At 32.6% G+C, this 14,915-nt stretch overlaps 1 protein-coding gene across 4 annotated transcripts in view; it reads right to left on the bottom strand.

Moving 5' to 3' along the window:
- Window positions 1-14,915, bottom strand: part of baiap2a (BAR/IMD domain containing adaptor protein 2a) — a 122,888-nt gene that overhangs the window by 37,904 nt on the left and 70,069 nt on the right. For all 4 annotated transcript variants that reach the window (XM_067381442.1, XM_067381443.1, XM_067381444.1 and 1 more), the window contains exons 4-6: window positions 9,946-10,007; window positions 8,395-8,466; window positions 2,294-2,431 (exon numbers count right to left, since the gene is read on the bottom strand). In XM_067381442.1, the coding sequence (XP_067237543.1) occupies window positions 2,294-2,431; window positions 8,395-8,466; window positions 9,946-10,007 (272 nt within the window). The remainder of the gene's footprint in view (window positions 1-2,293; window positions 2,432-8,394; window positions 8,467-9,945; window positions 10,008-14,915) is intronic.

Below are 14,915 nucleotides of genomic sequence, written 5' to 3'. Positions count from 1 at the left end.
GATTGTAGTCCATTGTAATCTCATTAAAGCACAGCCTTGTAATTTGTCTTTTTCCTCAGAATTTCAATTTTTTTTTTTCCTGATTCAAATCAAAGTTTGTAATATTATGATTCACTGCTGGTTGGTTTGGTTCATGGCTATATTATTGCTCTTTAATGATTTTTTTTTTTTTTTTGTAAATTCCTATGGGAAAAATGAATGGGGGAAAAATACTACTGCAAAAAACTACAACTACTGTATCTGTAGTCATTTAGTCTTTTTGATAAAATAAAAACTAAAATGGAAAATCCAAATAAAAGCAAACTAAAATAATAACTTCAACTGTTACTATAATAATAATAATAATAATAATAATAATAATAATAATAATAATAATAATAATAATTATTATTATTATTATCATTATTGCTGTTATCATACAACAATATTCTAAACAATCTAACATTAAAAATTATAAAATAAAAACTAAACTTGGAAAATCCAAACAAAAAACAAACTAAAATAATAACTTAAATTGCGATATAATAATAATAATAATAATAATAATAATAATAATAATAATTATTATTATTATTATTATTATTATGGTGGTTGTTATCATACACAATATTCTAAACAATCTAAATACAATAACATAAATAATAACAATAATGATAATAATAATGATAATAATAATATTCTAAACATAATCTAAATACAATAACAGAAATAATAATAATAATAAAAAAAAATATTAATAATAATAATAATAATAATAATAATAAAAACTAAACTCGGAAAATCCAAATAAAAAAACAAACTAAAAATAATAACTTCAATTGTGATGATAATAATAATAATAATAATAATAATAATAATAATAATAATAATAATAATAAACTAAACTTTGAAAATACAAATAAATAAAAAACAAACTGAAAATAACTTCAATTGTGATATAATAATAATAATAATAATAATAATAATAATACTAATAATACTAATACTAATACTAATACTAATAATAATACTAATACTAATACTAATACTACTACTAATAATAATAATAATAATAAACTAAACTTGGAAAATACAAATAAATAAAAACAAACTGAAAATAACTTCAATTGTGATATTATTATTATTATTATTATTATTATTATATCACAATTGAAGTTATTTTCAGTTTGTTTTTATTTATTTGTATTTTCCAAGTTTATTATTATTATTATTATTATTATTATTATAATAAACTTGGAAAATACAAATAAATAAAAAACAAACTGAAAATAACTTCAATTGTGATATTATTATTATTATTATTATTATAATAATAAACTAATCTTGGAAAATCCAAATAATTAAAAAACAAACTGAAAATAACTTCAATTGTGATATAATAATAATAATAATAATAATAATAATAATAATAAACTTGGAAAATACAAATAAATAAAAAACAAACTGAAAATAACTTCAATTGTGATATTATTATTATTATTATTATTATTATTATAATAATAAACTAAACTTGGAAAATCCAAATAAATAAAAAACAAACTGAACTATAACTTCAATTGTGATATAATAATAATAATAATAATAATAATAATAATAATAATAATAATAGTTGTTATCATACAATAATTTTCTAAACATAATCAAAATACAACAACATCATCAATAATAATAGTCATTGTTGTCACAACCTGAAAATAAAAACTTTAAAAGCAAAGAACACACCTGCAGAGCTACATTTAGAGGAAGTGTGATCAGATCAGGCATATCATGACTCCATAATGGGGTCAGGAGGAGCGTTTTTCAGACCCGGCAGAGCGCGTAAGCTTCCGAGAGCACATGCACTCTGCTTATTGATCTGTGCCGGGTCTCCACAGCCCCGCTGTCATAGTGTAAGACTCCTCTCAGCAGGCTATCATTCACACACTGCAATTAATACAGTAGGGTTGGGGCCTGGTCCACTCGCATGCTTTCCACAGACAGGAAAGTTAGTAAAAAACAGCTGTGATGTTTGCGTGTGTGCGTGTTCGGCGCAACCTCTTAGCTGAAATGCTGCAGAGCTGTTTGTATACACACCTACGGCTTTCGCCCACCCATTGTGTTCTCACTGCCTCAAGAGGCTTGCAGCACTTCTTACATTCAGACGCTGTTAAAATCATCTCAGCATTAACATGATGTAGGTGGTCTTGCTGAACCAGAGCCTATCCATCCACCTCCGTCCCTTTCAAAGGCCTTGGACGGAGCCCACAGCGACACGCTAGCTCTGTTCACGACCTGCGGCAGTGTGGGGGCTCACCTGCAACTCCTTCTCGCCGTACTTAGAGGGGTTTTTGCTGCCCTGGCTCTTCCTCCGCAGTTTCTTCAGCTCACCCTGGCATTTCTCCAGACTCTCTCCTTTGCTTTTGTGCTCCATCTGGTACTTCTTAAGAGCCGCCTTCAAGAGAAAAAACACAAGAACATAGTTGGTAAATGCAGAAATCATCAGACTGTAACTACTGAATTGAGAAAGACACGTGAGTCAAAACCCACTAGTCAAAAGTCATGTTCAAAACACTCGCTGTCTGTAGTCTACACAAGCAGCTGCCCTCCTCTAAGGCAGAGTCCTGACTGCATCCGACTGACTGTCAATGACCTACATAGACAGCTTCTTTCTTAATGGTCACTCGTGTGCAGTACACAGACACACAGCACTCATGACAACAACACACAACAGGGCTGAGCCAACAACCTTCTAATACAATATATGTTACAACACATATGCAATGATTCAACAACAACAATAATAAAAAAAAAAAACATGCATATAATGTTATTAATACTGTTGTTGCTGTTGTTGTATAAGCATTATATCACAATTAATTCTGACATTATAATTGACATTATAATTGTCAGTGTCTGTAGGACTGTGCCACTAGAAATCATCATTGTGATATTTTGGTGAAATAATAATAATAATACAAAAGTTATTATGTTAGATTATCATCATCAGCATCATCATCATCATCATTATTAAATGATTATTATTATTATTATTATTATATGTTGATTATAATATTACATGTTAACATTCATACAAAAATAATAATCATTAGTATTTTAAAGTTATTATGTTTTATTATTATCATCATTCTTACTGGATAAATATGAGATCACAATTAATAATAATAATAATTATAATAATAATAATAATAGATCACAATTAATTAATTGTGATAATCATATAATTATTAATAATTGTGATAGTGATACTACTACTACTACTACTACTACTACTACTACTACTACTACTACTACTACTACTACTACTACTACTACTACTACTACTACTACTACTACTACTACTACTACTACTACTACTACTACTATTATTATTATTATTATTATATTTTGATTATAATATTACATAACATTTATACAAAAATAATTATGATCATTATTATTATTATTATATTAAAGTATTGTTTTATTATTATTATTATTTATTATCATCATTCTTATTAGATAAATATTAGATCACAATTAATAATAATAATAGATCACAGTTGTTATTAATTGTGATACTCATAATTATTAAAAATTGTGATAATCATACTACTATTATTAATTATTATTATTATTATTATTATTATTTATTATAATATTACATGATAACATTTATACAATAATAATCATTATCATTATTATTATTATATTAAAGTTATGTATTATTATTATCATTCTTTTTAGTTAAATATTATTAGATCACAATTATTATTGTGATATAATTATTAATTGAAATAATAATAACAACAACAAGAAGAAGAAGAAGAAGAAGAAGAACAACAACAACAACAACAATCATACCACCACTACTACTACTACTACTAATCATCATCATCATCTTTATGAGTAGTTGAGCAAGTATTATTGTACAGAAAAAGTCACCAATTTACAATTATGATATTTTGATGATAATTATGATATAATAATAATAACAATAACAATAACAATAATAATAATAATAATAATAATAACAAGAACATTTATATATAATAATACTAATATTTCTACTGAATCTGATGTTAGCATGTTGCTAAGCTAATGATGGCCTAATTTTGTCAGCATTTTCAGTACTGGATCAAACACAATTCATAATCAACATTTTCCTTCATCTTCATCTGCTATCCCTAATGTGACGGGTCTTAAAAGTCACTGCCTGCGCTCATGGTTTGAGATGCTGAAAGTTAAATGTGATGAAACAGCAAAACAACGACCATATACACTGAACAACAAATGAAGCTGCTGCACTGAAAGCCAGTCTCACACCGAATAACGAGGACACATCTGACTGATCGGCTGAATAATCATCAGTTAAAATGACCAAAGAGCACATTCCTAATTCTGGGATTGTCTTCTCAACAAAGGACACATGTGATGCCACATGTGAGACTGTGTAGAATGTGGCTAAAACGTCTGGGAATGCAGAAAAAGTTCTGCCAGCAACTGTTAGGAACAGCCTTCAAGTCAGGCTCCTACGATGCCTTCAAAAGCCAGACAACTCACAGGGGTCTGGAAGAGAGCTGAAGGTCTGGGGTTTCAGGGCAGTGCGTTCTGATGTCTGCAGAAGAAAGAAGCCAAGGTCTTCACTCCCAACTGCACAACATGGCTTACGGCCAAATTATGGAGGCTGATACACTAGGCTGAGAACATTTCTAGATATAAGAACCTTCACACATCCTACACAAGGTACGTCGAGAGAATGATCTCTAGACTACACGTCTATAAATAGTTTGGCAGCTCAACTAGATTCTTGCACAGCAGGAATGTGTCTACAAAGACAGCGTTACATGTGAGTGATGGAGCAATCGGCGAGAGAAAAGGAAGATTCTGCTTTGCCAGCCATGATCCCCTTTTCTCAGCACATGAATGATTCAAAACGCTCAACAGGAATAAATATAACATCAAGTCTGAAGTGTTACGGATCATGACTTCTCTTGGTATTCGAGGAGACGGAGCGTGTGGCTGGTTAAATTCAGTTACCTTCTAATAGCTAACCTCTCTCAAAGTATTTTAGACATCCTTGATTTGTTGAGGACAGGACAGAATATGCATTTGGAACCTGTGAAACATTTTCTTCCGACTAACAAGTACAAAATCAACCGTGTTATTTAACGGTAAATCAGTGCACCAGCACAAAATGAGTATCATAATAATCTTCCAGACCTAAATAGAGACTCCAGAGCAGAAACTCAACATGTTTGCACAGAATGTGTGGACTGAGGGAAAAAAAAAAAAAGTGTTTGGTTTCCAAGGGGAATGACTGCAGACCGCTTTCTCCAGAGCTGAATAAGGCAAGACGGCAAGGCATTAATTTTATCTGAATACAATGTGATGACAAGCGACGCCCAATCCCAGTCGCCCAAACCCCCCCCAATGAACTGCTCCACACAGCTCTTCTCCAACCCACTCACGGTCTAAAGATATCTCTCCCAGCACTGCTCCAAACATACTTTAATCTCCCGCAAATTGTGTACTTTCATTTGTTGAAAACAGTGCAAATGGGAATATTGGGAAAACAAGGCCTTTGCTATACAAGAAAGCAAGATTAACATCTATAGTCGTAGATTTACAAGTCTGTTTGGAATGGCATACTACTGTACATACTAAGAAAGCAGTATATAAAGTATGCTGTGTAGTGTACACAAATTTTCTGTAGGCATTTTTCCTGTACACTCTTAAAAATTAAGGTTCCAAAATGGGGTTTTCCTAGCGATGAACCATAGAAGAACCATTTTTGGTTCCCCAAAGAACCTTTTAGTGATGAGTTCTTAAAGGATTAGTTCACTTTCTAATTAAAATTTATATATACATATACACACACGTTTTAACCATAAATGCTCATCTTGAACTAGCTCTCTTTTTCTTCTCTATTTGAATTCCAGCAGTGTAGACACTGCTAAGTGTATTACTGCCCTCCTCAGGTCAAAGTTTGAACTAAATTGTCAAATACAATATGCAAGTGCAAGAATATAACAATTAGTTCAAACTTTGACCCGTGGAGGGCAGTAATACACTTAGCAGCGTCTACACTGCTGGAATTCAAATAGAGAAGAAAAAGAGAGCTAGTTCAAGATGAGCATTTATTGTTAAAACTTATATAATTTATTTATTTATTTTTAAGAAAATGAGTGATGGTTTCTTTAGATAAGACCCTTATTCCTCATCTGGGATCACGTAGAACGCTTTGAAAATGCAATGAAACTGTAATTTTGACCTTCAACCGTTTGGGCTCCATTGAAGTCCACTATATGGAGAAAAATCCTGGAATGTTTTCATCAAAAACCTTAATTTCTTTTCGACTGAAGAAAGAAAGACATGAACATATTGGATGACATGAGGGTGAGTAAATTATCAGGAAAATTTAATTTGAAAGCGAACTAATCTTTTAAAAGAACAATTTTTTCTTAGTGTGAAGTGCATTTTAATAACCTAAAGAACCTTTTCCACTATAAAGAACCTTTTGTGCAATGGAAAAATTCCATGGAACCTGCTTCATGGAACCATCAATGCCAATAAAGAACCTTTGTTTTTAAGAGTGTATGGCGCTTGCAAAACCAAGGTTGTGTTTTTGAATCAAACGGAACATATGTACTAATAAGCTGCTTTGGATAAAAGAATCTGCCAAAAGCATAAATATAAATTGTTTTCAAATTAGCTACTACATTTGCCTAAATGTGGAGTATACAGTATATGCAAAACAGCAAAAACAGTGGCAACAAAGTCATCCAAATTGTTTTTTAACATATTCTTGGCTCAATGTTTCATCTGACTGCCAAGAGGCAAGGCAAAATTTGACTCAAAAATGCTAAATAACCATATTTACACTACCGTTCAAAAGTTTGGCAACAGTAAGATTTTTTTTTATTTTTTTTAAGAAATTAGCAAAGATAACAGAAAAAATGTTTACGTTGTTACAAATCATTTTGGTAACACTTCAGTTTAGGAAACATGTATTCACTATTAACTACAACGTTTGCCTCAAACTCCTAACTGCATATTAATAGTTAGTAAGGTAGTTTTGGTAGCATTTAAATTCATGTATTGGGTAGGATTAAGGGATGTAGAATAAGGTCCTGCAGGATAAGACATTAAAACTGCAGTCTGTATGTTTGTCGCCATCTCTGTTTGAAACCTGCATTTGCAGTTATTTGCAGAATTATCATCTTTACGTGGGTTGTGCATCGGCACGACTCCTCAGTGCGGATGAATCTAATGTTTGCTGTCAGTCTACACTGGTGTGGATACTGTACTTCTGAATCACAGACTGTAGTCTTGGTAGGCTCACCAAAATGAGAATTTTCACTGGAAAATGTCATCTGAACAAGTAACAAATCTGACACTTTTGTTCTGACCAACTGAGGAAAAAAAAAAAAAGCATTACAATAAATCACGCTGTCAATGGTGATTAAATCTAATGTTCGCTTAGCTTGAATCACATCAAACCGTGCAAATTATTATTATTGTTATACTTAGTTCTCAAATTGTTAATGTTAAAAACATCAGCATTGCGTGACTGTGTATTAGCGCTAACTGTTAACTGTAGATTTCAATTTCTGTAGTCACTCCGAAGTACGAAGTCTTTTGCTTTTGACTACGGGTGAAACTCAAAATGATAATTATTGCAGCTGCTGTGAGAAAAGGCTATAAATGATCCATCCACATCCTCCACATGTGATTTAGCCTGCTAGCTGGAACTGGTTATTTATGTAAACAGACGTGACGTAATGATGCAAAGACGAACGGCTGCATGTTCAAATTTCCTGCGGAAACCCAACAGTATCAATGTAATTATAAAACATTATTACAAGCTTACCATTGTGAATCAGGCTAAGGTAAAGAGATAGTTTTGAACAATGACTGTTATGTACTTGCTCAAAAATTTATTTTGATTAATTTTAACCAAAAAAAAAAAAAATGTTACGGACTGCAGCTTTAATATGTGCTTTATAAGTACTATTAAACAACTGATATACAAGCTAATAAGCAACTAGTTGAAAATTAACTGAAGATCGAACCATAAAATAAAGTGTTACCAAAACAACAACAAAAAAAGCCAATCCCAAACTGATGAAAACATTGAACGGTAATACATGTCAGAAAAGATAACTGGGGGCCATGTGTAGCATTAGAGACACAACAGCGAAGTCAAGTGATAATAATAATATAGCATACAGTTTGAAACATTTCACTGGTCCTAAAACACCATTCACAATCCATATTACTTTCATAATCTGATGTATTCTAAGTAAAACAGAAAAATATAGAGTGGTTTTATTAATCGGCGCTTCTGTTCAGAGTGTTAGTGTGCTCAACGTGTGTCTTGTCATCTGTAAGGAGTGGGATGAGGTGCGGACTCACAGTCAAGTATCTCGCGTCCAATTCCACCTTCTTCTCCAGCTCCGACAGCAGCTCGTTGTGGAAGCATTTCAACTGCAAACAAAGCAGAAACATTGAGTGAAATTCATTAAATTGTCTTATTTAGTAACCTGAAAGCACATGTGCAGATTATACAATAATATATGGGTTCAATAGACTAGACTATCGACAGCAATTGTAGTATAATGTTGAGCACAGAAAATAATTATCACTCGTCCCTCATTTTGTTTTTTTTAAAGAAAATTGCGTGGGGTTACTTTATTCTAAGGTGCCATTGTTACAGTGTAATTATACATTTAAGAACTGAGTAATATTACTATACATGTACTCACTATAGAATTTACACGATTACATTTTCAACTAAAAACAGAAAACGCTTTATTTGTTTTGATCGTTCATTTACACAACTTGTTTTGGGGGCCTGAAAACGCATACTTTTGAAAACGTTTCAAAGTGCAAGTTTTTGAAAACTAAACTGTTGTTATCGTCTCAATGTAAACTACAATTTCTAAAGATGGTGACGTCATGCACATGTGTATTATGTGTTCAGTCTATAAGCGCGTAGTGTTTCTTTACAAAATGACATCGCCACCTACTGGCCTGGCATGAATAATGCAGCATTTTTAGTCGTTTTGTTGGATCCGTGAGAACACGTTGTCGTCTGCATGTGAAAAACACAAAGGAAAAACGTTTCCATTTTTAGTACATCATTGTCATGTAAACATGCTCTTAGAATTAGGAATAGGGTTAGTAATTGATGTAATTAAGCATTATTTACTTTTGTTACTACAGTAATTACATGTAACACACTGTAAACCCAAACGCTCAAAATAATAATTGGTTTAAGTAGGACAAACTCAAATTAAACAAATCAGCTCAGTCAAATTAACTTATATTTTTTAAGTTGAACATTGTTTTGAGTTTTGTTTTTTACTTATTTCTTTTAATTTAGACAAATGTAAGTTTAACTGAAACTGGGCTGGGATTTCTATTTCATTTTAAATGCTAAAATGTAAAGTGTTATATGTTTTTTTTAAAACTATAAAATAAAACTGTTTACATGATCATTTTAAGTTAAAATGTATGCATTAGTATACTCAAACATTTAAAGTTCAAAATAATTCAAATGTATGCATACATAATAAATCTGCCGGTTGTGCACTTAAACTTTACTTAATTTTTTTAGTTTTGCCAACTTATTTGGTGCATATGTAACGAGTCACGTTAAAATGAAGTGTTACCTGCCATGGCTACAGTTTTTACAGTAGAAACATTGAGTTTTTATTTTGATTTAGCAGTTACATTAATTATTCAGTGAAACCATCTTTAATTTCAACTGCAAACTTGTAAATCCTCCTTTTGATGCAATTCCTATGGCTAGAGTTTGTTTTACAGAAAAGTTACACAAAAAGTTAGCTTGTATTGAACCTGTGAACATATATAAAAAAAAAAAAAACTTTTCTAATGCAATCTATGATAAATAGATCCTTTACTAAAGGGGAGAAATGGACGGTGGCTGAGTAGGGTACACACCATTTCCTCTAACTGCACTTGAATCTGCCGGTGGACCTCTGCCATCTGGAAAAGCACGTCCCCTGCAGAGAAGAGGGACAGATGTCCGTTAAGAGCGAAGACAACAGGAAATGGACTCATAATCATGTGATTCAAGTGAGAAAATGTAGTAAAGTTATAGAGACTGATCGAGTTAGGGTGGAGGAAAGAAAGAAAGAAAGAAAGAAAGAAAGAAAGAAAGAAAGAAAGAAAGAAAGAAAGAAAGAAAGAAAGAAAGAAAGAAAGAAAGAAAGAAAGAAAGAAAGAAAGAAAGAAAGAAAGAAAGAAAGAAAGAAAGAAAGAAAGAAAGAAAGAAAAGATAAGTCCCAACGTGCATTAAACCATGCCAACACACTGAACACACCACAGACGGGCAAACATGGGGACAATGACACGGTCAAAAGACATTAAACACTGAGACAGAGAAATTAATGACAGGATGAAAGGGTGGAGAACAAACCAAGGAACTTGGATGAGCAAAAATACAAAGCATTTCAAAACAGGGTTTGAACATTTCAGTGTATTAAAGGAATATTTCAATGCAAAATGAAAATTCTGTCATTATTTACTCACCATATGCTGTTATTTTTCTGTGGAAAGCTATCATATGACTTCAGAAGACTATAGCACTGTTTATGGCGGTTTTTGCGTGACGTTTGACTGGCACGGCCACTTTGAACTGCTCTTTAATGGAAAAGACTCCTCAAAAATTCTTTTTGTGTGCGTGTGTATGTTTTCCGCATAGAAAAATAACAGCATATGGGTTTGGTTTGGAATGACATGAATGTCAGGACAGGATTTACATTTGATTGAAATGTTCCTTTAAACAAAACCAAAGAACTCTTGACTGTAAATTGGAAATTAGTTTCATTCATGTCTTTTTTATAAGTGCATCTCCTGCAGGATGACTGTCAGAATGTTGTGAATCTTATTGCAGAAGAGTAAAGAAAACAGGAAGAAAAAAGAAAAAGAGAGGCCATGCAGCTGGTGGAAGTTGTTTTAATATACCTACATGCTGCTGCTTCTGAATATGCAATGCATTGTGAAGAAAGGAACAGACAGTGAGCAGAGCACAGAGGAGACCCAGTAAGACACTTTGAAAAGAACACACAGCAATGGAAGACAACAGCGAGTCGCCCTGACCTCCGCCCGTCTCGGCACACCAGCCTAAAGTCAGGTGGCACAGAACAGTGTTTGCGTGTGCTTGAACACTTCATACTTGATGATTTAACAGTCAGTCTAGTATAACAACATGCGTCGGATCCCCACGTGTTTGTTTACACCACAGACGAATGATTGAAGAGCTCTCGCTGAAAAGTACAAGCACTGAGCCTGTTGATTACTCTGAGAGGCGCTCCTGGAGAGATTAATGATGACCAGTTCGCCTCAAAAATTAAAGGAGGTCATCATTTATTCATCCTCATCATGTTTCAAACCCGTTTTCCTCACATGGAAAATAAAAGAAGATGTTTAGCCAAATGTTCAAGCTGCTCTTTTCCATACAACAAAAGCAGTACTAGAGGTTAACCAATATAGATTTTTTGATGGCCGTTGCCAATATCTTAGAGTAGAATGGACGATGGTCAATATGAAGCTGAAATCATTACATCTAACATTCGCGTTAAACTATTTAAAGTTGGTAAATAACACACTTCAATGTAATGTTTATTTATTTTACACAATATTAACTAAATTAAAAATGATTTAAAAATGAATCTATACAAAAAATTATTTTGAATGAAAAATAAACCAGAAAAACAAATAAAGAAACTTAAAAACAAGAATAAAAGGGAAGTAACCACTCAGTAAGTTTGTGCGCACTGGAAATAATGTTTTCTCAAATGCTTATTTTAAATCTAGTGGCTGACTGGATATAGCGCAGCACAGTTTGAAATCAAAAATTGCTATTAGATAGCTGTTAGACAAAGACATTAAACTAATTAAGACAGTGAATGGAAACTCCTGAATGGGCACTGTCAAAATAAAAGTCCTGGTATTGTCATAATAAAAGTCTGACACTTATCGGCCAAACAGAAAAACTTAATGGCCAATGCTAATAATTTATAAAAAATACCAAATATCGATCTTCGACTATTAGTCAGTAATGCAAGTCCTTATTTTCACGGAATTATACACAACATATTTTGTTTATCTTGGAACATTCCTGTTAGGCATGTGACGGAATCAAATTTTTATGTTGCAATAAATGCCGATTATCACGGTATACGGTATTATCACGATGTTAAATTAACTTGTAAAAAAAATGTGATACTATAACAGGTTTGATAACTTTTTTGAACAATAAAGAATCAGAATGCAGTAAAACAATATATTGGGCATGTTGTAGTCCAGATTAAAATATAAAAATGTTTAAGTTTGAAGATAAATAGCCTTAAGTCTTTAAGTATTTGGTGCACGATAGTGAATGCAAAAATCTGAATGGCTGTTTAAAACATTTAAATACTGTACTAGCTATAGAGCAGCTGCTTTGTTTACGGGGGTTTCCGGGGTAACCGCTGCATTTCTGCTGTTCCTGCCAAGACTTGAAATATAGTGAAAGAGTTGCGTTGACCATTTTTGTTCTTTTTGGAGCTTGACAGACTCTTGCCGTATGGAAAAGAGCGGTGTGAAGATTCTTCAGAATTTCTTCCTTTGTGTTCCATGGAAAAATTTTTTTTTTTTTTTTTTTTTTTTTTTAGAATTATGTGAGTGTGAGTAAATAGGTAAACTATCCCTGCAAGTTTCATACTGTTACGGGTCACTAGTTTGAGTTTACCCAGGAATCTTAATTATTATCTCTCTGGGCATGTTTAGTAAACTGCCAGACAAAAAAACACAGATGCATTTACATGAGCACTGCAGCCCAAAATCATTCAGCCAAGCAAAACACAGTGTGAGAAAGCTGTACAAAACAAGAACAAAAACAAGCTGGACTCAGAACAGAGGGAACAAGGTACTACTTTAATAAGACAGAATTGTTCATTCCTTTATTCATTCATTTTCATTCCGTTTCTCAAATGTAAGAAGATGCAATATACTGTAATCCACACACTCCCATTCTCTTTATATGAAGCTTATTGGGAACATTACTATAACAGAGATAATAAAAAAATCAGAGGTATATCATATCACAAGAATGAAATCGGTAACTATGTGGGCGGTTGATGTGCGATGTTTTTTTATTTGCCTAGGGTGTTAATGAAATGCTGGGTAACACTTTACAATATTCTTTCATTAACATTAGGAATCTCTACCTAACTATTATCAATTTTACAGCATTATTAATCCGGGTGAATGTACTAATGTTAATTTACAAAAATAATAAATGCTGTGAAATTATTGTAAATTCTTAGTTCATGTTAACTATTGTGTTAACGCTTACACATGGGGTAAAAATTCACCAAACAGAAATTTCCATCCAGACTTGAGCTGGCTTTAATTGTTTACAGTTGATCACAACTATTAAAATTTAAATAAGTATCTTAAAGTGTCTTTTGTAATTTTTTTTTTACAAACTGTACAAATCTGTTATTTTAGCCACACTATAACTTTTGAAAACCATAAATGCCACAGACATGCTAGTTTTTGTTGTATTATACAGTAGGTGTTGCACGACAATTTAATGATGAGGAACAACCAATTATTTTTCCTCAGTCATTCTGTGATATTCAAAAAATGATTAAAATGACTTCAGTGGTAATAATAAGTGATTGAAAAACATCAATATAACTTGCAAATCACAACACAATCAGAGGATTGATTAAAAACAGGTATATGGCGCAGAATGATGACAGACATTAATCGGTTTAGGCTGCAGACTATTGAGGGAGGCCACTGTTTTAAAGTGAATCAGCTGTGCTCACCAGCCTCAAAGCTTACAAACTAAAGAGGTATTTTGACTGGTCTTAGAGCTGGGATCAATTAACACACGCAGCACTACAGCCTGCCGGGGACACACAGATACACACAGGTCACACACACACACACGACAGCTAAAGGACAGTTGTCACTCTTCTTCTAGTCCTTAATCTCATTCTGTACACACAGAGTTCAGTTATTTATGGAAGTGACAGCCGAATTAACTCAAAATTCAGGTCATCTGAAAAAATAGTTGTTTAAACTGCTGGCATGCAAGTTTCTTGCATTCAAATATTTAAAAAGATTTTATGAATCATTTATGAATCTAGTTTAAAACATATTATTTTCTATATTATATTTTTGATGCTTGTATATAATATCATAATATATTATAATAATATATTATTATAATATATTATATATTTTGTATAATATAGAAAAAGATTTTAAAAAATAAAATAATGCTCATCAAGTAGGTCCATCCATCCGTCCATCCATCCATCCATATATCCATCCATCCATCCATATATCCATCCATCCATCCATCCATCCATATATCCATCCATCCATATATCCATCCATCAATCCATCCATATATCCATCCATCCATCCATATATCCATCCATCCATATATCCATCCATCCATCCATCAATATATCCATCAATCAATATATCCATCAATCAATATATCCATCCATCCATCCATCAATATATCCATCCATCCATCCATCAATATATCCATCAATATATCCATCCATCCATCAATATATCCATCAATATATCCATCCATCCATCCATCCATATATCCATCCATATATCCATCCATCCATCCATCCATCAATATATCCATCCATCCATCCATCCATCCATCCATCCATCCATCCATCCATCCATCCATCCATCCATCCATCCATCCATCCATCCATCCATATATCCATCCATCCATCCATATATCCATCCATCCATCCATCCATCAATATATCCATCCATCCATCCATCCATCCATCCATCCATCAATATATCCATCCATCCATCCATCCATCCATCCATCCATCCATCCATCCATCCATCCATCCATCCATCCATCCATCCAT

This window comes from Chanodichthys erythropterus, chromosome 3 (assembly GCF_024489055.1).
Source record: "Chanodichthys erythropterus isolate Z2021 chromosome 3, ASM2448905v1, whole genome shotgun sequence".
Classification (NCBI taxonomy): Eukaryota; Metazoa; Chordata; class Actinopteri; order Cypriniformes; family Xenocyprididae; genus Chanodichthys; species Chanodichthys erythropterus.
This window is presented reverse-complemented; position numbering and strand designations above follow the sequence as displayed.